The sequence below is a fragment of the Furipterus horrens genome, unplaced genomic scaffold (assembly GCF_987537825.1).
Source record: "Furipterus horrens unplaced genomic scaffold, mFurHor1.1.pri manual_scaffold_4, whole genome shotgun sequence".
Lineage (NCBI taxonomy): Eukaryota > Metazoa > Chordata > Mammalia > Chiroptera > Furipteridae > Furipterus > Furipterus horrens.
In genome coordinates, this window is record NW_028327174.1 from 149311793 (window position 1) to 149334475 (window position 22683).

Below are 22683 nucleotides of genomic sequence, written 5' to 3' on the forward strand. Positions count from 1 at the left end.
TTAGAAGTTCTCATCACAAGAAAAATAATTATAACTGGTGATGAATGTTAATTTTTTGTGGTAATCATTTCACAGTATGTTGAATTCATGTTGTACACCTAAAACTAATACGATGGTATATGTCAATTATATATCAATTTTTTTAAAAAAAAAGATTGCAAGGAGCATATAGGGAACAGAGCAATTGAGTTTGGAATATTATAGGTTAAGAGGACCAATGCTAAGAAAAATAGTTTGGGTTGGGTGATACAGGACTGGAAAATATTCTGAAAGTAATTGGGGAGCTCCTGAAGTTAATGAGCAAAGCTACATGTAAAATGAAGATAATTAAATTACCTTGCAAGATTACTGTGAGGATTAGATGAGGTAAGTAAAACAATTGACCCAATGCCTGCCACAAAATGGTACCTACTATTCACCTGACTAGAGGCAGGGGTGGGGGGCAAATAAGAAGTTTCTTTTTGGGTCAAGCAGATAGTGTGAAGACCTGTTACCTGACAGTAATGATAGCGGTGAAGATGTGAGAGAATAAAACTACATGAAGCATAATCTCATTGTGATTCACAGATTTTTTTTTTCCTCCTAAATTGAAGGTAAGACCCTACACCCACAAAAAAAGATTACTACTTTACTGCAGTGGTTTAGAACCAAACCTGCATTATCTCTGAGGTATGCGTCTATTCAGATTGAGAAGAACAGAGAAAAGGATTGTTTAAAGGGAAACTTATTTTTGACTGCATAAAATTTACAAACATTTAAACAGCAAAAAATGTCATGAACAAAGTGTTACTATCCCCTAAATCTAAGAATTCATTGCTAATTAATAAAAAATACTAATAGGTTTAGTTGAGGGTGTTGTGTTCAGTTTTGGTTTTAATGGAGTTCTTATTTTATATTAAAATTTATTGTCAATAGTTGCTTTTACACATTTCTTCTAATAGTTTGTAGCCTATATAAATGGTCTTTATTGATTTAAATGCCTGTCCCTGATCATATAAAAATTCAGTTATGGCTTAAATAATAGTGAGCCATTTAGTTCAATCTAAATATAATACATGGATCTAATTCTAGAACATCTAATGAAATGGTCTAGAATTTTATTAAAACCACCTAAATACTCAAAACACTATCTTAGGAATTATGATTCTATCAAACTTCAATTTGAGCAAATGTAGCATCAAATAAGTAAAAACAGTTAAAATGAAAAAAGGTTGATCTAAATATTATTTAAAGAGAAAATATCTTTCTGTGGATATTCAGGAATTGGCTACTATAAACCTGAGTCAAACCTGCAGGGGACCCAGATGCCTGAGTCCTCACAGCTCAGCCCCTCCTCCTTTGGGGACCTGTGATTTAGGGAGTGACCTGATACTCCCTCACCTCTGCCCAGAGCAGCATGTGGAACAGTGGGGGCCACTTGGGAAAACCTGGATTGTAACCATCTCCAGCCAATTTTTGTCGTGATTATTTTCTTTTCTTGGCTCTGAGCTTTCTCTCAGCCAGGCTGCTATACAACTTCTTTGAGCTTTTTTCTCATGGGAGACAATCCAGCTTATCAAAAAGGAAGGGCTTCTTTCAGACTTTCTCAAGACCATCTTGTAGGAGTTGTACTTCTGATGTATGTGGCTAATATTGTCACACACTTTGGGAAGCTACTTCTAGGTTTCTAAGCACTGAGTTCTCACTTTAATTGATTTTCTGCAAATTTTAGGCTTTCTTCAAAGTGAGTGCTTTTATCCAAACCATCTATGATTTCTACTTGTTCTACATTCTTCTGAGATGCCTTGATGATGTTTTGTCATCAATCACTAGAGACTGAGGGATTTTAATGCATTTTCGAATGACTGTGTCAATCCTTAAGCCATGAAATGAAGATTTAGGAGGCTTACTCGTTTCTGTCCTTGGGAAAGTTCTATAGTTTTCTTAAGTGACAAGTGGATCTGTCCATATTCACAAGTGCTACCAAACTCAGTGTCTATAACTTCAAAGGACTGGACTACTCCTTACTGACTTTAACCAAGGCAGAATATCTTGAGCCAGCTCGTTTCCCCTCAAGTTTGCCTTCTCTTTATTCTCTTTACAGAGTCCATATCAGAACCTCTTAGGGGAAACCCATAGAGACTTGGGCCTTGAATTGTTACAGACCCCCAGCCTATGCTGCTCTTGAACAGCTGTGGAGTCTGACTGACCACTGCCAAAAAGCATGACTCCCAGTACAAAAGTTTGGTGGAAAAGGAAAGGGGGTTTATTTAAAAGTTACAGATTCAGAATAATGGTGGGTTTCTGCCATTAAGTCCCACTCCCTTTAAAATACCCAAAAACACTACCTCCCTCTGCCAAGCCAGGCCAGTTTCAGAATACACCGGTCAGAGGTACCGTCCTCCAGAAGAGCAGAAGTCCAAAGCTCAGCATTCCCGGTCAAAGTTCAGCATTTCCAGCATCTCCCACTACTCTGCACTGGGTTGGACAGGTCCCCACAATTCCAGCGGCATCAGCTGTGCTGCCGTTTTCTCCATGCAGGTTTCCCAGTGGGTCTTCTCTTTCTTATTCCAGCTCTTAATTTCAAACTACATGACACATTCTTTCATACCACACCTCATGGACAATCTGCGGAGGGCCTTTCTACCTACTTTCAAAAACTGCCTACCCTGCCCCCCATTCACATCAGACCTCTTGGCAGATGGAGCACCACACCTCACTGTTATGAAAAATATCTTAAGCTGTATCATCTGCCCTTTTGCCCAGGTGATAGCACGCTTTCCTTCAGGAAAGTCTGCTACCTCCTTTCATCGATATGCAAAGTATCTTTTAAACAGTATAATCCACCCTTTTACTGGCACTAGCTACCAGCCTGCCATAGATATGTGAAATACCTTAAAAGATGCATTATTTCCTTCCCCCATCCCCCAAACCATGGGCTGTGGGAGATTTGGGGATACCCTCCCACACATACCCTGTTACAGAATCAAGCATCAGACAATACCTGATGACTCGGTGGGGCAGGAAGAGGAGAGAAGACTGGCTTCTATAAGGAGAGCTCACTGTACAAATGGACAGTGATATTATTTTTATCCAGTGCATCTGTGCAAGTAGAAAACAATGATTGTAGCAGAGGACTCTAGGTCATGAGCTCTGACCACTCTAGATCTGACCTTATCCTGCAGGAAACCTAGAAGGTCAAAGCAGTGACAAGCCATTACCACTCTGTCCTCCAGCATATCACGTGTTACGGTGTGCACCCTGCAGTGGAGGACTGCTGTGCCCAGGGCCCTGAGGAGGCTCATTCTCCTGAGTTCAAGTTTCCTTAGGCAGGAGGGAAGCTGATCCTGCCTGCAAAGGTCACGGATCTCCCTCCCCTGGAGGCACCCCGCCAGCCCCATTTGTTCCATCCAGGTGGGGAGGGCCAGAGCACTGAAGGACCTCAACAAAGGTATTAACTAACATCCCTGGATTTCAATATCAGATTTGGCAATGTCTTACTTAACAGTTTATGGATATTCTGTGGGGCCAATTTGTCCTCATTCAATCCAAGCATTTCTAGATGGTGGAGACTCTCCTTCAGTGGTGTCTCAGTAACCCAGGCTCCTTCCATCATGCGACCCTGCAGTCTTCAGCTCTTGGTTCCCAAGGTTGTCCCAAAATTGGTCTTCAATCCAGGGAGTCATTTTCAAAAGTGTGGCTGCCTCTGTGTAGGGAATGGGTCCTTCTTTTGGCTGAATCTGGCACCTTGTAGTCCTTGAAACACATCTCACTCTTCTAGTTTCTCCCTGGCAGACTCAGTTCAACCCTCCTTGCCCATCATCTGGAATAGACACTGCCTTGAGGGACTTTGAAGAGAGACTTTTCCATGGTGCAGAGAACTCTCAGCAAATGATGGATGGTCTGGGGATCTTGGAGGGGTAAAGCCACAAGTTATTCTATAAATGTGGAGGGTTAAGGAAGACTCAGACTAAGCCTTTCAATAAGGAAAGGAGCTAGCCAAATGCCTGATGGAGTTTACTTGGTTTAGAATTTATTTATTTGTTTGAAAAGGGAAGGGATAGGGCTCATTTTAAGTGTCAAGACTGAACAGAATCAGAAAGGGCAAAGAGGTATTTTAGCATTTTGTTGACCTTTTTTTCAATGTGTATAATAAGTCTATTTAGTGTATTTTCTCTTCAGGGCAATCTTGTCTTTTGTAGAAAATGATGCCGTTAGGCTACTCTGGTGTTTCCAATGACACAAGATAATTTTAGGTGTTTTACTGACTCAGCATGAAAGCACTGAGTCACATAGTGAGAAAGTCATTTCTTTCTCTTCCAAGCCTTTTAATAGTTAAACGTTTTCTCTGATTCTTGCTAATCTCCCTCTTTAATAAAGAGAGCAGGTCTCAGGTTGACAGCCTTCTGCAACCCTCAGTATCTTCCTAGGTTTTAATAAAAATAATTTCCTTTTATTACCTGTATGTTTATAGTTATCCTCTACTTATAGAAAATGATACCGATTTTCCATTTAGGGTAGTGATACAAATTTAAGCCAATTTTTTTAATGAGCTGACTGAAAGAAAAGTATTAGATACATAATAGTATACGTGATACATATGTGTCAACAACAACAACAACAAAAACTTTAATGTTGCCAGCAAACTAACACTCTTCCAGAATCTCTGATCCTTTATGACTTCTTCTATGTGCTCTTTTCAGAGAGATTTGGGAGCCCAAAGGAACTAAATTGCCATTGGCACATTTAAGGCAAGGTATCAGCCAAACTTAACTACAGTAGCCTTTACTTATTTAAATTCTGACACTACCTTCTGGTTTAACAGAAAATTCTTGTAATTAATTATGATAGCACTGAGCCCTTAAATAAAATGTAATTAGAACTGTGTTTATGCATTACTTAAGAAAGAGAATCTTTGCAATGTGTTTCTTAGCATCATGGAATTTTGGAGTACATTGCTGACACTTTCCTGATCCGATCAATATTACTATATGATTTGGTAGGTCAATCAGCGCTTGGTCTTAAACTTGTAAAGGTTTCCTTGTGAGTATTCCATAGCACAAACTTACCTGTAACAATTATGTTAGAGTTCAGTTTCATCAAGAGATTGCTTCTTCACAAATCAAAGTAGTAATTTGTTAGTTATTAGCCAAATTTCAACTAACAAGAAATTGAATGATCCCAGAACACACACTTAAATTCTATCCCTCCAGAAATAACACCATGGATGTACTAGTATTACTACTGGCGCAGACAATATCATCATGACATTTATTGACAGTTTTTCCATTTTAATATTTTTCATCATTTCCTCAATTAGTATTGCTAGTTGCCCTACTAAGAACTTAACATTAAGCTTATATTACTAGAGATGTTGTACATAGTCTCTATAGCATGCTGAAGCAAAACATTAAATGTCCATGTTAAATTTAATCCAAAGTGTGAGAAAAGTCAGTTCAGCAGCTCTCAGGGGCCTTGCCAGCTCTCACGGAGAGTAAGGAGGTGGTGACTGTTGTGTGGAGAGTTTCTCATAAGCAAGTGGAGCATTGGGAACCTGTGGGAACGAGAAAGGGAGAATATGGGCCTGGCAGCAGTGCGTAAGTCAAAATAGGTAGCATCACATTTATACCTTTGCTCTGGACTGAAACTTTTAAGTGCCCACATCTAATTTCTACTTAACAAGGTAGTAATTGTTAAATTTCACAAGCGTGTTTGTTGAAACATTGTCGGGGGCAGGAGTACAGAAAAAGTAGGGCTAAAGGGCTTCCCCAAATCTCAGTAACTTATATATAACTGGAATATCCTTGTCAGTAGCAGTCCCAAGCCCTAGCTAATGAATTATTGGACCCTGTTTACAGACATTAAATGCATTGCATTTTTACCACATAGATAAGGCCTTGTAGTTAGGTCTAAAGGCCATTCATTGCTGCTATCAACAGAGCACAAATACATCAGGTCTTCACTTAATGTTCACAATTCTAGGAGTATTCTCATGTTACAGGTTGGGAAACTAAGGCACAGGGAGGTTAAGTCACTTGCCCAAGGTCACACAACAAGTAAGTGATTGAGCTAAGAGCAAACACAGTAATTTAGCCCAAAGTCAATGCTTTCAGCCATTATTATATATTGCATTTATACCTGCACTGTTCCATAGAAGCACACCACGTATGTGATTGTAAGATTTCTAGAAGCCACATTTAAAAATTAAAATAATACATTTCATTTAACCCTACATATTGAAATATTATCATTTCAACATGTAACCAATATAAAAATCATTAATGAATTATTTATATTCTTTTCCTCATACTAAGTCTTTGGATTCTGGTAGGTAGTACAACACATCTCAATTCAAACTACTATATTTTAAGTGCCCAATAGCCACATGTGGCTAGTGGCTACCCTATTGGACATACAGCTCTATACAATTAATAATAGGTCTTATATTTTCTCCCTTAGATATAGCTATGTTCAGGATGTAGACAAATATACTAGAAACATAAGACAAAAAGGATATTGTATCCAGAACCAAGTTCTTCCTTTGGATACTACATGTAAAGTTCTTATTATTGACCCTGGAAAATCTGGGTATGAGAGAACACAATTTAAGAAAATCTTTGTGCTTCCCTTGTTTTTTACCTTTATTATTTTTTATTATGGTAAAATAGATATAACATAAAATTTACCATTTTAACCATTTTTAGGTGTAGAGTTCAGTACCATTAAATACATTCACATTGTCCTTGCAGGATGTCAACCTACCACAGGTTCGTAATTGTTTTGTTGAAAAGGCACTTTGCTGTCCTGGTGACCAAGTTCCTCACGTGGACATCTTCCTGTTAAGGTACTTTGAGTACCAGCATAAAAGCTTTTGTCCTGAAATGTGAATTCATAAAGGTCAGTGGGTGAGAAGAAATCATTGAGTCCATTAAAGAAATGAGAAAGAATGTGAAGTTTTAACAATGGGTTTTAATCTTGGTTGTGCCACATACTCTTGTGTCCCCTCTGAATTTCAGTTTTTGCCTCTAATATGAAAATAACATCACTTACCTCTCAGAGTTGTTGGAGGAATTAACTAAAGGTAAAACGTTTAGTACAGTGCCTGATGCCCATGAGACAATGAATATTTTTTAAGTATATTTTATTGATTATGTTGTTACAATTGTCCCAATTTCTTTTCCCTTTGCTCCCCTTTTCCCAGTACCCCTCTCCCCTCTAGCAATCCCACCCCCTTAGTTCATGTCCAGGGGTCATGCATATAAGTTTTTTGACTTCACCTTTTCCTATACTATTCTTAAATTCCCCTTGTCTATTTTGTACCAACCAATAATGCTTCTTAGTCCCTGCACCGTTTCCCCATTTCTCCCCCTTCCCCCTCACCACTGATAACCCTTGATTCTGTTCCTGTACTGGTTGTTTGCTTAGTTTGTTTTTGTTTTTATTTTTTAGATTCAGTTGTTGATAGTTGTGAGTTTCTTGTCATTTTAATGTTCATAGTATAGATCTTTTTCTTTTTCTTTTAAAATAATTTGTTTGTTTTTAGAGAGAGGGCAAGGGAGAAAGAGAGATAGAGAAACATCACTGTGTAGTTTCCTCTCACTCGCGCCCCCAACTGGGGACCTGACGTACAACCTAGTCATGTGCCCTGACTGGGAATCGAACCAGTGACACTTGGCTCGCAGGCCGACACTCAATCCACTGTGCCACAGCAGCCAGGGCAATCTTCTTTTCCTTAAATAAGTCCCTTTAACATTTCATATAGTAATGGATTGGTGATGATGAACTCCTTTAGCTTTACCTTGTCTGGGAAGCACTTGATCTGCCCTTTCCATTCTAAATGATACCTTTGCTAGATAGAGTAGTCTTGGTTGTAAGTCCTTGCTTTTCATCACCTTGAATACTTCTTGCCAGTCCTTTCTTGCCTACAAAATTCCTTTTGAGAAATCAGCTGATAGTCTTATAGGTAACGCTCTGCTTTTCTCTTGCTGCTTTTAAGATTCTTTCTTTATCTTTAACCTTTGGCCTTTAAATGATGCTGTGTCTTGGTGTGGTACTCTTTGGACTTAGCTTGTTTGGGTCTCTCTGTGCTTCCTGGACTTGTATGTCTATTTCCTTCATCAAATTTGGAGAGTTTTCCTTCATTATTTTTTCACATAAGCTTTCGATTTCTTGCTCTTTCTCTTCTCCTTCTGGCACTCCTATGATTCGGATATTGGCACGTTTAAAATTCTCCCAGAGGTGAAGAATCCTCTCCTTATTTTTTTCCATTCTTGTTTCCTCATTCTGTACTGGTTAACTGTTTTTTTCTTCCTTATGTTCCAAATCATTGATTTGAACCCTGGTTTCCTTCCCTTCACCATTGGTTTTCTGTGGATTTTTTTCCGTTTCATTTAGCATAGCCTTCACTTCTTCCCTTATGCGTTTGCCATACTTAAGCATAACTATCAAGCCCGTGAGCACCTTTATCACCAGTGTTTTGAACTCTGCATCTGTTAGGTTGTCTGTCTCCTCATTTATTAGGTTGTCTATCTCCTCATCGCTTAGTTCTCCCACTGGAACCTTGATCTGTTCCTTCTTTTGGGCCATACTTCTCTGTCTCCTCATCTTGACAGGCTCCTGTGTTTGTTTGTCTCTATGTCTTGGGTAGAGCTATCACACCTATTATGTTGTAAGGGGCGGAGCCTTAGGTATTCGTCAGAACAGGACGACCCGTTTCACTGCGTTGTGGCAGTATGTGTGTGGGAGGGGTCTGAGAAGGAACAATGCCGCTTGCTCAGCACTCGCCCTTTTCCAGGTACTTCTGACACTTCCATATGGAACTGGCACCCCTCTAGCTGTTGCCCTGGCTGTCGTTCCCAGAGTGAGTGGGTCTGTGGATGTTCTAGGACCAAGGGGGCCCTTTAAACAAGCAAACTTTGCTGAGAGACCAGCAGTTTCTTCCTCCATCCAACTCCCACAGTCAGAAGGAATGGGACTCTATTTTCCCTGGCACTGGAACCATGAGCTGTGCAGTCTGGTCTGGGGCTGGGAGCACTCCCCAGGTTTCCCTCCCTACTTTTTAAAACATGTGACTGCGCTTTCCGCCACTGCTGCTGCCACCATTGCCATTGCCACACTGCGTCCTCTCTGCCCTGGCTCCACCCCTCCTACCTGTCCAGTTGAGTATCTCTTCTTTATATCTTTATCTGTTGGACTTTCATGCAGGTCAATTTTTTGGAACTTCTGGTTGTCTCTAGTTTTGAGGTAGTTGTATTCCTTCTTAGTTCTGGAGGGAGATGCAGCGTGTCTGTCTAAGCTTCCATCTTGGCCGGAAGCCTCTAGTCAATGAATATTTTTTACAGGTAAGGAGAAAAAGTGAATCTAAAAAATGAATCTCAGGATGATTGCTGAATAGATCAGAGCTAATGAGGCATAATCCAATATCACAATAGGGACAGCCATATGATAGCATCACACCAGGGATTCAATACTCTCTGTCTTTCCCATAAAAACAGCAAAATATATTAAACACTATGAGTGCATATACTGTGATAGAAATGCTATGGTTGTAGCCCTGAGTCAAGCTGCAACAATGATAAGTCAGCCTAAGGCTAAATTATGCAGCCTGAGTTATTAGGGGGAGGGTAGGTAAAAGCTTAGTGCTTTGCATAGGATTAGAGGGTGTTCCTTTTCATCCCTTGAATAGAATGACAACAGTTTGTATAAGACAGAAACACAAACCAAAGTGGGGACTGACTGCAGGAGCAGTTCACCCTGGTGAGGTGGGGTATTTCATCACTGACCTTGTTTAATATTGCTGGTACTTTGTGATCATAAAAAACAGACTTTCAGTTGCTTTTATTATTGTTGTTAAATTCTCTACAACAGTGGTTCTCAAACTGTAGCACACATCAGCATCACCCAGAGGGCCTGTTAAACATATTACTGGGCCCACACACTGAATTTCTGACATGGTGGATCTGGGGTGAGGCCTGTGAATTTGCATTTCTAACAACGTCCCAAGTGATATTGATGGTTCAGAACCACACCAAGGACCACTGTTCTACAGACAATGCACCTTCTTCTTGCATATACCTGCAGCAGCTCAGCTATACTCAGATACTTAGAGGGACCGGACGGGTAGTGCAAGGTGATCAAAAGAGTCAGGTGGGGACCAGCCAGAGGAAAGGGGGGAGTGTATATTTCATCTAAAGGGTCTGCATAACTGCCCTTTTAATTTTTTTAAAAAGAAAGTAGAAATCAAGATTTTTATGTGAAATGTTATTTTAAATGTTGGCATCTCATTCAATTTTTTAAAATATAGGCCAAAACCTATATGTGAGCCAAATCTAGCATGCTCTCTGTGCTCCCTGCTGAGGGAGACTGGAAAAGGCAGGTGTGAATGATCAGCGGCTCTCCAGGCTTGTCTGTGGACTGTGGCTGATCTTTGGGGTCTATCTACTAGGTTGCATGAGGTGGGCATCAAGGCAGGTTTCCAAGGGAGAAGTGTTTGGAACATCAGTTAGATGAGACCAGTCATGGTGATACCTATATAGTCTGCAGAGTGTGAAGAAGTAGTTTTCCCAAAGTCTGGCCCACCTCCTAGAAGGATATGTGCACAAGGACCCTCATCTGGACACAAGGACACAGGTTCTGCTCCCATCCCCAACTCCCAGAGATACACCTCAGAGGAGGTATTTAATGCGTTCTTTCCCTTTACGCAATAATTGCTTTTATTCTTTTTCTGTTTTAAATCTCTCCCCTGCCATAGTGTGAGCGTTAAAATGTGGGTTCCTGGGTCTTGCGGCCTCAAATCTGCATTTTAGCGAGAATCTCGGGTGATTTGCATGCAGGAGCCCCTGCCCGTGCACCAAGAAACAGAACAAGATTAGACATGAGCATAAATGGAGCTGTCAGCAGGGGCCTCAAAATGTTCTCCAATAATCAGAAGTATTGTGTTCTAACTTCCAAGTGAAAGAGTAAAATTGGTAAATACAAACACCAACTTCCAGTGCCTTATAAATCATTTTCCTGAAGAAACATATTTCTGCAAAAAACAGTCTTTCTTTTCAAAAGTTTTCCAGGTCTAAGGAAAATTGTTAGCAAGTAAGAAATTTTAGATCTTAATTCCAACCAATCTTGTTACCATTCTGTATTCTGTGAAAGTGGGAGCATAGGCATTCTAAAGCTCAGTGAGGGTTGTTAAAGGTGGAGTAACTCAGATACCCAGAGCTTGCACCTGTTGTCATTTATGCACTTCTGTTTTAAAATGAAAATGGAATCACCAAAGAGAGACAGGGAGGTAATTATATAATTAAATGCAGTACCTAATGCACTATTTTACATAATTTTGCCTAGCATTTCATAGACTGCTGATTCCAAACCTGGCATTTCAGGAGATATGAAAGTCTCAAAACAAGATTTTAATATTAATTTTAAAAAATAAACAACAGAGCATTTTTACACAGTAAGAAACTAGGGAATATAAACACATAAAAATTTCAGAAACTGCAGATCACTGATCTAGCCCTAGAGTAATGGAGGCATGTTAAGTTGAACTTGAACCTTCCCAAGCAAATTATTCATAGTGACTGAGCCCACAATGATAAGACTCTCTCTGTTATTCTGAAATCAAACGAGTTTAAGATGAGAGTGTTGAAGCAGAAAGGGAAAGAAAAGAAGTTGTCCTTTTGCACAGTACCATCCAGCTGGCAATTGTGGACAGTTAGGAAATGGGTACCAATATGAGTGTGTAGAACTTTTACTCCTTGAAAAGCTAAATCATTGTGATTTTTTTATGTAAAAACATGGAATGAATAAAAACTATATAGAAAAATATATACATTAAATAAAAACTGATATACATCATGTTATAGCATGTGTCTAAGTATAGAACAGAGCAAATGAGGCTTAGAGGAGTTAAAATCTAAGGTCACGAAGTAGGTCAATGGCAGACCAAAACCTGATGCCATACAATTGGGTGACTGCTATGTGCCAGGCACTATGCTGGACACTGGAAGTACAGAGAGGAATAGAAAATATTCTCCAATCCAGTTCATAAATGGGGGAAAGAGAAGAGGTGGAAGAGATGAAAAGTAAGTAGCCAATTACAAGGCAATGTCATAACCCCATGCTAGAAATACAAAAGGAGTTCTGTGGCAGAGAGCAAAGGTCCTCTCTCCACCCATCCCCAACCAACCTGTTGTGGACAGCCTCAGAGAAGTGTCATGTGAGCAGGAGTCCCATCCCTAACCTCCTAACCCAAGGCTTTCCTGTGGTACTGATTGGGAGTCTTATTCAAACTCAGCAACTTCTTCCTACACAATATCAACATGCTGGAGGGCTGCTGCTCGATGGGTATGTAGCCCTCATACTCCACTGTCTTTCATGGTTTGTATTTGAAACGCTGGCAAGATGGGTATTAGGAAAGGGACACATGGGAATGCCCTTGCCTCCTGGTAAGGAGGAGAAGAATTGGAAGCTCCAGCCCTCCTCTTCCCCTCCTCCCCCTCAGTCTGCCCAGCTATGACCTCCCCCCAACCCTCCTCCCCTCTGTCACAGAACCGTTGCCTCTGAATGAAGTTCTTCTGAATTAGGAATGGGACTTTCCAACATCTTGTGTAAAGATAAGTTTTTTCCATTATGTATCAACCTCAGAAGCTTTTAGATCTGTAATAATAGGAGACAGGAAAGAGAAGAGGGAAAGAAGAGGAGATGGATAGAGGAAGAGAGAGAGAAGGAGAGAGAGAGAGAAATACAATTCTCCTTATCCCCTTTCTCACCATGGAGAATGCCTTTGGATGCTTAAGTGCTAAAGTGCTGCCTATGGGTTTTATAGTTTAGAGACTTGCTTGATGTTTCCCATTTGTGGAAGATCCGGCTGCCACAAGGCTGGACTGTGTTAGCTTCCTGATCATATGGGTAAAGAAGAAAAGATCCTATTAGAACCACTTAGCCATCAAAGGAAGGTAGAGCCTGTTAAAAACCTGGTGGTCCTTTGTGCTGTTGAGGAGCGAATGGTTGCCTCATTGCACCGATGCTAGCTGGGTCCTAGGTATACTGGGCTACTTGGTGTAACAGAGTTAGAAGAATTCCCAGGCAACCTGAGAGGAAAGGGGTGAAGAGGCAAGGTGAGCGGAGTGGCCTCTAAGCAGAGTAAAAGAGGCAGTGGGCATCCCCAGGACTGATAGGCCCTGGAGTATCTCATGTGCTGCTGTGTGCAAGATGACCATGAACCCTGCCCCTGTGCCTCACACACTATCAGTGCTCAGCTACACGTGCAGCCAGGCACTCAAGGTTGCTCTAAATAGAACCAAAGAGCAGCCAAGTTCCTAGTTGGGGTTGATGCCTGGGCAGAGGCCAAGGAAGAGTTGCAGGAAGTACAATGTAGAGAAAGATTCATCAGAACCAGGAGTCAGAACTGGAGGTGACCGTGGGAACGTCACCCCACTGCCCAGAAATTCAGAGAAAGAAGGGGAAGCAGGTCCTGGGTCTGGAAGGATCCCAGCAGTGGGAGTTTTCCCAACCTTCAAGCTCCTGTATCCACTTCGTCTTCTACAATACCAGCAGCCAAGGAGCAGCAAAATTCCCAGGATCACTGTCAGGATGCCAATCCCTGCGAACCTGGCCCAAGAGATAGACAAATTCATCTTGGTACAGAAGCCTTGTTCCACATTGTGATCAAATGTTCTTCTCTCTTTGCAGAGACTTTGCCAGCCCAGAACAGCACCACCCAGGCCCCAAGTAATTTCTTACCACACGGCACACCAGGTACCCACCAGACCTCCAGCACTGTATCCAGGGACAGCACCTCCTCTAGGACCCTCTCAGGTATGTGCCAGCAGGAGCCCTGCTAACTGGCATGCGCTCAAACACCCAAGTTCCTGGTGCAAGAGGTACAGTACCAGCTGACCCTTATGTGGGCAATATGTTTATTGAGGCTGAATCATCTTTTCATTGGGGCTGGTTTAAATAATTTTCCCCAATGATCAGTCCACAAAAAGAAAATGAAAATTAGCTTTGACTTAAAATCTACTATAAGCAGGTGCCATGCTAAACATTTGAGATATATTAGCTTATTTAATTCTCACAACCACCCTGTAAGGTAGGCACTGCTTATCATCCGCATTTCACGGATGAGGAAATAAATGCAGAGATTAAGTGCCTTGCTGAGAGTCACACAAAGATAGCATAAGACAGAGCTAGGATTTGAACTTAACTCTCTCTCCCTTGATTGTCTTTGTGCCCTCTCCTCCCAACCCCTCCCCAACACCTCACTGCTTGCCCAGATCTTCTCTCCATTCCTGCCCTACATACTCACATTCCCAGACTCAGCGTCATTCCTCCCCATATGGTGGCAACCCATCCTGCCTCCTCTCATAGGCCCCCCTGTGGTGGGAATCAGAGCTCCCAAAGGAGGTGGGTATTTTTGGTTTTTGTTTTTTATTTTTGTTTGTTTGTTTTAATTTGTATCCTCAATGCCTAGAAATGGTCAGGCATGTAGGTGTTTCAAGAAATATTTCTTGAAGATGAGTGGATATATGAATGGATAGACAGTAGTATGGGTGGCCAAACAAATGAATTAGGGCTGATTACAAATTCACATCCTCTCCCCCATAACACCAGTCTCTCTGAAAGAGAAATGAACAATTTAATGTCTTCTTAAAATAGCTATTTACAAATATGAGGATTTGTGGCAAAATGTAACTTGAACCTCTTGTGAGTCATTGACACTAGTGAGAATAAAGGAATCAGCGATTCACCAGAGGAAGTTTGGGTCTGGGATGGAGACAGGTAATAAAGAGAAGGAGAGAGCTTGGCAATGGGCCACTGAGGGCTGAGGGCTGGCATGTTCTGACTGCAGGGATGGAAGTAGGACTTGCAGGATGTAGAGGTCTCTGAGACTGTAACTATCACATAGGGATTCCAGAGCCCAGCCCAGTGAGGACACATGTCCTGTGTTTATGCGCAGCCAGGCAAGCTGCTGTCTGGCCTCCACTTGCTCCAGGAATGCAGTGCAGGTCACCAAGGACCGGATCAGATGGGTTAGTGCTTGCTGCTTACTCTGGTCTCACCTGCGTGACCTGGAAGAGGCATCTCAGAATGGAGTCCTGGGGTGGCTGAGATGAGGGATCTAGCTGCCAAGTCAGAGAGGCCAGATGACATTTGGAGTCAGGCACTCTGCCGATATTTAGTGAGTGCCTCCCAGCTTGCCCGGCGAGCATTACTAAACGAAACAGCACTGGGGCTCAGCCCTGGGGAGACAGGTCTGCACCGCATCTGGAGAACTGTCGCAGCCCTGTGAGGGCCTGCTCCAAACAGCTGGACGCAGTGCAGGCGTCCGCGCCAGCCTTTTGGACCCTGTGTCCAATGGTCCATGGGAAACATTACTTACCCTGTTTCCAGACCCTGGGGCTCTGCTTTCCCTGCATAATGTTGTCAATTAGCTGACATCTGGCTGAGTTTCCACTTCACAGCATAAACAACGTCAACAAAATGGAGAGTGCAGTCTTTTAGCTGTGACTTGCTAAAGACGGCGCTGCAGAGCTGAATGATTTATAAGAGATTGAAGAGCCGTAGGCAAAACAAGGTCTAACTGAGGCTTCTCTTGTTCAGACCTTGACCCAGTACTTGACTCCCTTCATCTCAAGACCCCTGAGGACCAGGGGTCCACCTCCCAGTGGGACAGAGAGAAGCATGGGATGACTGTGCTGGATAAAACACTAACCTAATCCTGCAGGCCACTCCACCCCCTTCACAAATCACAAAGCTGCTGCCTACCATGATTCATCAGCATCACCACTACCTTAGCGGCTACCCAACCAGTCATTGAGCACCAATTTGTGCCAAGCCCCACACATATATGACAATCATCTGAGGTAGGTATGAAGTTCATTTCACAGCTGACATTCCAAGAACTAGGCTGGTAAAATGCCTAAAGTTGCACAGCAGGTTAACTGGCAGAACCAGCTTTCATAGCAATTAGCCCGAGACACTCAGCTCAAATGTGGGCCAGACCCAGGTTTCCGGTCACCCTGGCCAGGGCTTTTTCTGCCATATCACCCTTTCCTGAAATGAAGCTGTCACATGGAGTGTTTGGTGGACTCTCATGACTAAAGGCAGCTGATTCAATTCCCAGTACCCTTTGCTCTGATTTTACCCACCAGGTCTGCGGTTATCCTCGTGGACCTCATGACACTGACAGAGCTCTGTACACACAGTCACATGTCACGCACACACCCAGGGGGGCTGACTGAGAGTGGAAAACACCAGCATATGCCAGACACACCAGAAAAACTGCTACCCAGCTGGTCTGGGGGCCTCAGAGTTTCACCCAAGTACCTCCTACAGTGGAGTCACATGAGATGTGTGTTAAAGTACAGACCTGGGCCCCCACCCCCTGTCCTACTGAATCAGCCTCTTGGGTGGCAGCACCTAGGAAACTGCATTTCTTCAAGTTCCATGGGTGACTTACACGCTTTCTCTACTGCGGTTTCACAGCAATAGAATCTGCTGAGTCATCATTCAGAAGCTGGAACAATATCCTACTTAATACCATGTGCAATGTACCCCCCAAAGAGTATACTTTTGCTCTTGGGACATTTTTTCAGAACATCTGCCTACCCCCACCCTCAATTGACCATCCAGCGATGTTAGAAAATCCCACAGGCTCTTTGAGAAAATGCTGCTAGCCTGAATGTTTCCTCAGTGCCTTGGCTGGGCTCTAAACCCTGCTAGTTCACTCTAGTAAAGATTTCTCAACAGTTCTTCCCCGAGGGAGGGTAGGCTTGCAGGAAGTTGTTAAAAGACCACTTAAGAGATGGTCCAAATAAAAACCCAGCTCCTTGTTTGTCCTGTTGGAGTCCCCACTCAGAGGGTGGAGCTCACCTCCCACCACCGCGCCCATGCGTGCGGAGCATGTCCCTACAGCCCGTGTTCCCACTGCAGCACTTACCCTTGCTGAAATTATTCTCATGCCTAAATATCCCACTAGATCATAAGATTGTTTTGAAGGAGAAGAATAGTGTCTTGGGAGGGTTATACATGCTTAGCTCTTGGAGATGCTTAATCATATAAACACTTATTTTTAATTGATTCATAATACCAAACACCTTCCCACAGGATAAAGTTATGATGTAAAGGTTCTGACCACTGTCTTCGCCCTGGGGTCAGTCACAAGTAGAATCACACCTGCCCTTCATCTTCACTTGCTCGTTGGCAACTCACCTTTGTTGTGACTGCAGACCATTTCCAGGAGCCTGAGAGTAGACAGAGCTGCTTAAGGAAAGAGGCAACTTGCTTCCAGGCATATATTTCTCAGCCTGGGAACCCACATCAAAAGCCTAATAGCCATAAATGTAGACAAACATGAGCAGATCCAACTTTTTATCATTCCTATCACCTTGCCTGTTCAGGCTCAGAGAAGCTCATGGGAGCCCTTGGGGGACTACAGAGCCTCCTCATTGCATTGCCAGTTTTTACTCTCTGGAGAAATAAACACTAGAGAGATTTATGGATAGATGTGTATCAGTGGAATTCAGGGCTGAGTCAGCAAAAGGTTTGAACTTACTCTTTAGCTGTGATGTAGGAGTGGCCATGCCCTCTCTTCGGGTCCCCATAAACGTAGTGGGCCTCTTCACCTGGCATCTTGCAGGGTCTCAGGACACCTAACAGCAGAGGCATGCGGGCTTCATTTAATGTATCCAGAGCATCCTCGTTCATCATCTCATAAAGACCCACAAAGACATTGCCACTAGGTGATCACTGACGACAGCTGGGGCCTCTGGTTTCTCTTTGTGAGAGATGGTGTACCTGCCTCTTCACTGATATTGAGTGGAAATTGCTCAGGTTTCTAACCCCTGCCACCAACTGAGAATTGAGTACAAAGAAGAAACTAAAAACAAAGGCAAATGCTTTCAAAATGAGTTACTATTTGGGGAAAAAATGCTCTTCATTTGCCTTCATTTAGACTCTATAACATAAACTGTAGAGAAACAAGAAAACAAAAAGCATTTCTATTAGTCTTTACTTTCTTTGGCCCAAAACTGTGGTTAATAAAAGGAGTGATTTCTCTCTAAAGGTAATATTTGATATTAATCCTTGGACTACTCTTGCCCTGGCTGGTTTAGCTCAGTGGATTGAGCGTCGGCCTGCGAGCTAAGTGTCGCTGGTTCGATCTTCCAGTCAGGGTACATCAGAGAAGGAAAACTCTGACTCCAAAAAACCTCCGCTGCCTTGCGGCATACCTCTTCAGGGGAAAGGCTAAGGGAGTAAACCCCGACAGAAAATCCGGAGCCGGAGTCCCTAAGGCGGTTTGACGTTGTAGTCAACACCGGCAACTCCTGCGGCGCACCTGAAGCCAAGCTGTATCGACTCCGTTTTTCCCTTGGACCCTTCAGCTGCGAAGAGAGGGGGGGTCTGCTGCATGGGCAACAGCAGACCCTCCATATTACCCTGCCCAGGCTTTGTAGCTTCAGCGTCATCGCAAGATGTCGATTCAACACGGGAGGAGACAGATACCATGTCACTCCCGAGTCGGACTGCACAGCCATTCTCGGCGGTGCAGATGGACTCTTAAGAAGCTACACCATCGTCTCTCGAGACGGACGGCTGCCGACGACGACGAATCCTTGGACAAAGAGAAGTCTGTGATAACGTGAAGTATGTGGCCAAGCCCACTTTCCAACAAAGAAAACTACCCCATACAGGTGCCTATGCTAGTCCACATTCATCCCACCCAAAATAAGCTGAAGAAGCCCCCAGCTTGACTTTTATAATAATTAGTTGATCCACTGAAATTAATTTCTGTTTCTCCCTTGTTCACGTCTCATGACTGGGATTAAAAATATATATATAATGTTTGGGTGTGTGTTATATATATAATTATGATACAAAAATTTAAACTATAATATGTATAGACAAAAAGCTCATGAACTGCAGTGGCCATGATTAAAGTGTGCTTGTTAAAAATGAACACTGGTTTCTCTTCTCTCTTTGCTATTACATATTCTTCTTCCCTCTTATTGTTCTCATGAATTTCAAAGGTATGATCCCCATAAATTATATTAATAAGCCTGTTTAAAACAGCAGGAGAGAAGTGGGAGAGCAGAGTAGGGGACTCACCGCACGAATCCTTTCCATTGGGGCATTTCATGTGTAATTTGGTCTTCCCAGTGGTAAAAAGGAAATTATAGTTGAACTCCCTGATCAGCTCAGGTGAATAATGTAGGGGTGAACAGTGTGTTCAAAATCACAGACACAAAACGCAATTAATTAGGTGTTAAATTGTTTTTGTAAATCTGTAAACTTCAATTCAGAGCCTTGGCAAACGGTGTAGGGTCAGCAAATGCCCCTCCCCCCACCTGAACCAGGAGCAGCTGCCCTTCAAGTGACAGAAGGATGTTGCTCACAAGCGGGCTTTTCCTGGTTCTCTGCTCTGCTGCCTAGCAGTCTAGAGGGAGCATCTAGGAGACTTGGTGAACCTACAGAAGTTGGAGAATTACAGACATTGAGAAGAAATTCTGCTAATAGCCAAGCATGAGGGAGGCAATGGGGGTGGTGGGGAAGTCCACCAGAACCGCCCAAATGCTGCTCTGGAACAACAGGATCATAACTGAGCACGAGAAGGCCATGCTCTTACCTTCCTGGATGAGATCGTCCTCCGCCTGTGTCTGCAGCTGGCTGTGTGTGAAGCTTGCTTGTCCTCCGCCTATGTCTGCAGCTGGCTGTGTGTGAAGCTTGCTTCTCCTCTCTTAATCCTTCTTTCTTTCCTGCCCTGGCCTTGAGTCCCATGTTAGTCACGAGTCTGGATTTCTGATAGGGTCCTCTGTGATTGTTTAATTGGGATGAATGAAACCAGCTTCATTCCTCCCCTCAAAAAGCCACGGCTTACAATGGCCTCTGTTTTCCCCAAACCCAGGGTTTCATCCTAGGAAAGCCATTTAGTTTAAATGCTAGTCCCTCCTCTCTTGGGTTGCTCGTTAAAATATAGGATGCCCAGTTATGTTTAAATTTTAGAAAAACAATAATTTTTAGTATAACTGTGGCCCATTTTTAGTATAAATATGTCCCACTTTCTGCATGGAACTTTTTAAAAAATCCTCATCTGAGGATATGTTTATTGATTTGAGGAAGAGAGAGAGAGAGGAACATGGATGTGAGAGAGAAAGATCGATGGGCTGCCTCCCCTACATGCCCCGACCAGAGACCAAACCCCGACCTTTTCGTGCATGGAATGATGCTCCAACCAACTGAGCCACCCAGCCAGGGCATGGGGCATATTTTTACTAAAGAAATTATTTGTTGTTTATCTGACACTCGGATGTAACTGGGCACCTCACAACTTTCCTCATCCCACCTCAAAGGGTTGAAGAGCCTTTTGTCTTAGACCTAGAGATCAACTGAGTCACTACTTTTGATCAAGAAAAGAAAATAGAAGGTCCCTAAAACATCCTAAATTGAGCTCTCTGATTTCTTTGTGATGTTCTCAGACTTTACTGTCTCCTGGGGAGAGTGGGATTCCTGCCTTTGCATAAAACAGACAAAAGTTTCCCTTCACTTAGATAAAACCTAATTGAAACCATGGCTGATTTGACCTGACACTGTACTTTCTACCCTGACTGACAAGTGTGTGTAGCCCAGAAGTATTTCAGTGGGACAGAACAGTTACCTTTGCTCACCAGTTCTCTGTAACCGTTGTGAACCAACAAAACACCCACCAGAACTAAGGAATCTGAGCATTCTCATTCCCTGAGGACTTAGATTAAATGGTCACTAAATTCCTTTCCCCTGTAACATCTGAGTACTCATTCCTTCCAGATCCCATGGCTTTCTAGTTTCCATTTGGATTGTGCTGTGTGAGGGCATTATAGAACTACTACATACTGGATAACCGTCACTGGAAATGGCAAGAGAGAGACAAAACAGAGAGAGGATGAGACAGGGAAAGCCTTTCTGGAAAGGCAGAAAAATGTAAATTGAGACCTAACAGAAGAGGAGTCAGCCCTATGAAGATGGAGGAAAAGCATTTCAGATAGAAGAACCAGTGCAAAGGCTCTGAGGCAGAATAATAGAACATGACTGAAGATGATTCAGGAGGTTTTGTTCAAAAGTCAGGAAGAATACAAGCTCTTGGTGTCCAAGGGTTTGGGGAAATTAAGCCCGGTTACTCTCAAAAAGGCCTAGTGGTGGGTGCTGTTCTAGTCAAGCAGCCAAAGGTTTGTGTGACCCTGGACCCTGGATGATTGGTAGCAAGACCAGAGAAGAGGTAGGTGCTAACCTGGATCTCAGGCAAAGGGGAAGCTCCCAGGTCTCACTCAAGTCCCCCCGTGATGGGTGCTACTAATCAGGGACCTTGAATGTGCCTGAGCATTGGTCTAGGATAGAGACGGCAAAGCAGCTGGCATCTCCTCCTCCCCCAGAGGGGGCAACAGGACCAGACCCTGCACACTGGGGACACTATGGCTTGTCTGGGGACATACTGTCCAGTTCCTCTGCTCTTCAGAGTTCAGCAAGAACGTCCTTATCAGATCTTACAAGGGCATCTCTTTGGGTCTTTGAGTGGTGTCAATGTAAGAAACATTCAAACCTGTAGAGAATTTTTGGTGAATTTATTTGAGCCAGACTGATGACAATTGCCGGGAAGCAATACCTCAGCGGAAATGCTCCAGAGAATGGCAGTTTAGGACTTTATTTTATATACTAGAACCAAAGGAGGAGCCATAAGGGGGTTACATGAAGCCTACTGGTGATAGATTAGGGCAGCAGTTCTCAACCCTTGGGTCGTGACCCCTTTGGGGGTCGAACGACCCTTTCACAGGGGTCGCCTAAGACCATCAGAAAACACATATATAACTGCATATTGTTTTTGTGATTAATCACTATGCTTTAATTATGTTCAATTTGTAACAATGAAAATACATCCTGCATATCAGATATTTACATTACGATTCATAACAGTAGCATCATCGGCAGCCGTCCGTCTCGAGAGATGATGGTGTAGCTTCTTAAGAGTCTATCTGCACCGCCGAGAAAGGCTGTGCAGTCCGACTCGGGAGTGACACGGTATCTGTCTCCTCCCGTGTTGAATCGACATCTTGCGATGATGCTGGAGTGTCCTCTCCAGTGAAGCTGAAGCTACAGAGCCTGGGCAGGGTGATATGAAGGGTCTGCTGTTGCCCATGCAGCAGACCCCCCCTCTCTTAGCAGCTGAAGGATCCAAGGGAAAGACGGAGTCAATACAGCTTGGCTTCAGGTGCGCCGCAGGAGTTGCCGGTGTTGACTACAACGTCAAACCGCCTTAGGGACTCCGGCTCCGGATTTTCTGTCGGGGTTTACTCCCTTAGCCTTTCCCCTGAAGAGGTATGCCGCAAGGCAGCGGAGGTTTTTTGGAATCAGAGTTTTCCTTCTCTGAAAAGGAAAATTACAGTAGCAAAATTACAGTTATGAAGTAGCAACAAAAATAATTTTATGGTTGGGGGTCACCACAACATGAGGAACTGTATTAAAGGGTCGCAGCATTAGGAAGGTTGAGAACCACTGGATTAGGGAGACAGGAGAAAACAAAGGGAGGGGAAACTCTGGGATTGGATAAAAGGTAAAATGCTAGACACTTCTTTGACATAGGTGGGTAAAGAATAGTTAACAATCAACAATTAACATGGTAACAATAACAATGAGTAGATCTGTGGTCTCAGCTTGAGCCCAGCTGGTTTGGGAAAAGGGGAG

At 43.0% G+C, this 22683-nt stretch overlaps 1 protein-coding gene across 1 annotated transcript; it reads right to left on the minus strand.

The window, feature by feature from the left end:
• Positions 1 to 5187: 5187 nt before the first annotated feature.
• Positions 5188 to 19709, minus strand: MLANA (melan-A). Its single transcript, XM_090275828.1, has 5 exons — positions 19598 to 19709; positions 17528 to 17624; positions 13485 to 13581; positions 6742 to 6855; positions 5188 to 5533 (listed from the first exon to the last, which is right to left on the minus strand). Exons 2-5 carry the CDS (start codon positions 17602 to 17604, stop codon positions 5465 to 5467), a joined length of 357 nt encoding a protein of 118 aa, XP_090131954.1. The 5' UTR covers positions 17605 to 17624; positions 19598 to 19709; the 3' UTR covers positions 5188 to 5464.
• Positions 19710 to 22683: the final 2974 nt, after the last annotated feature.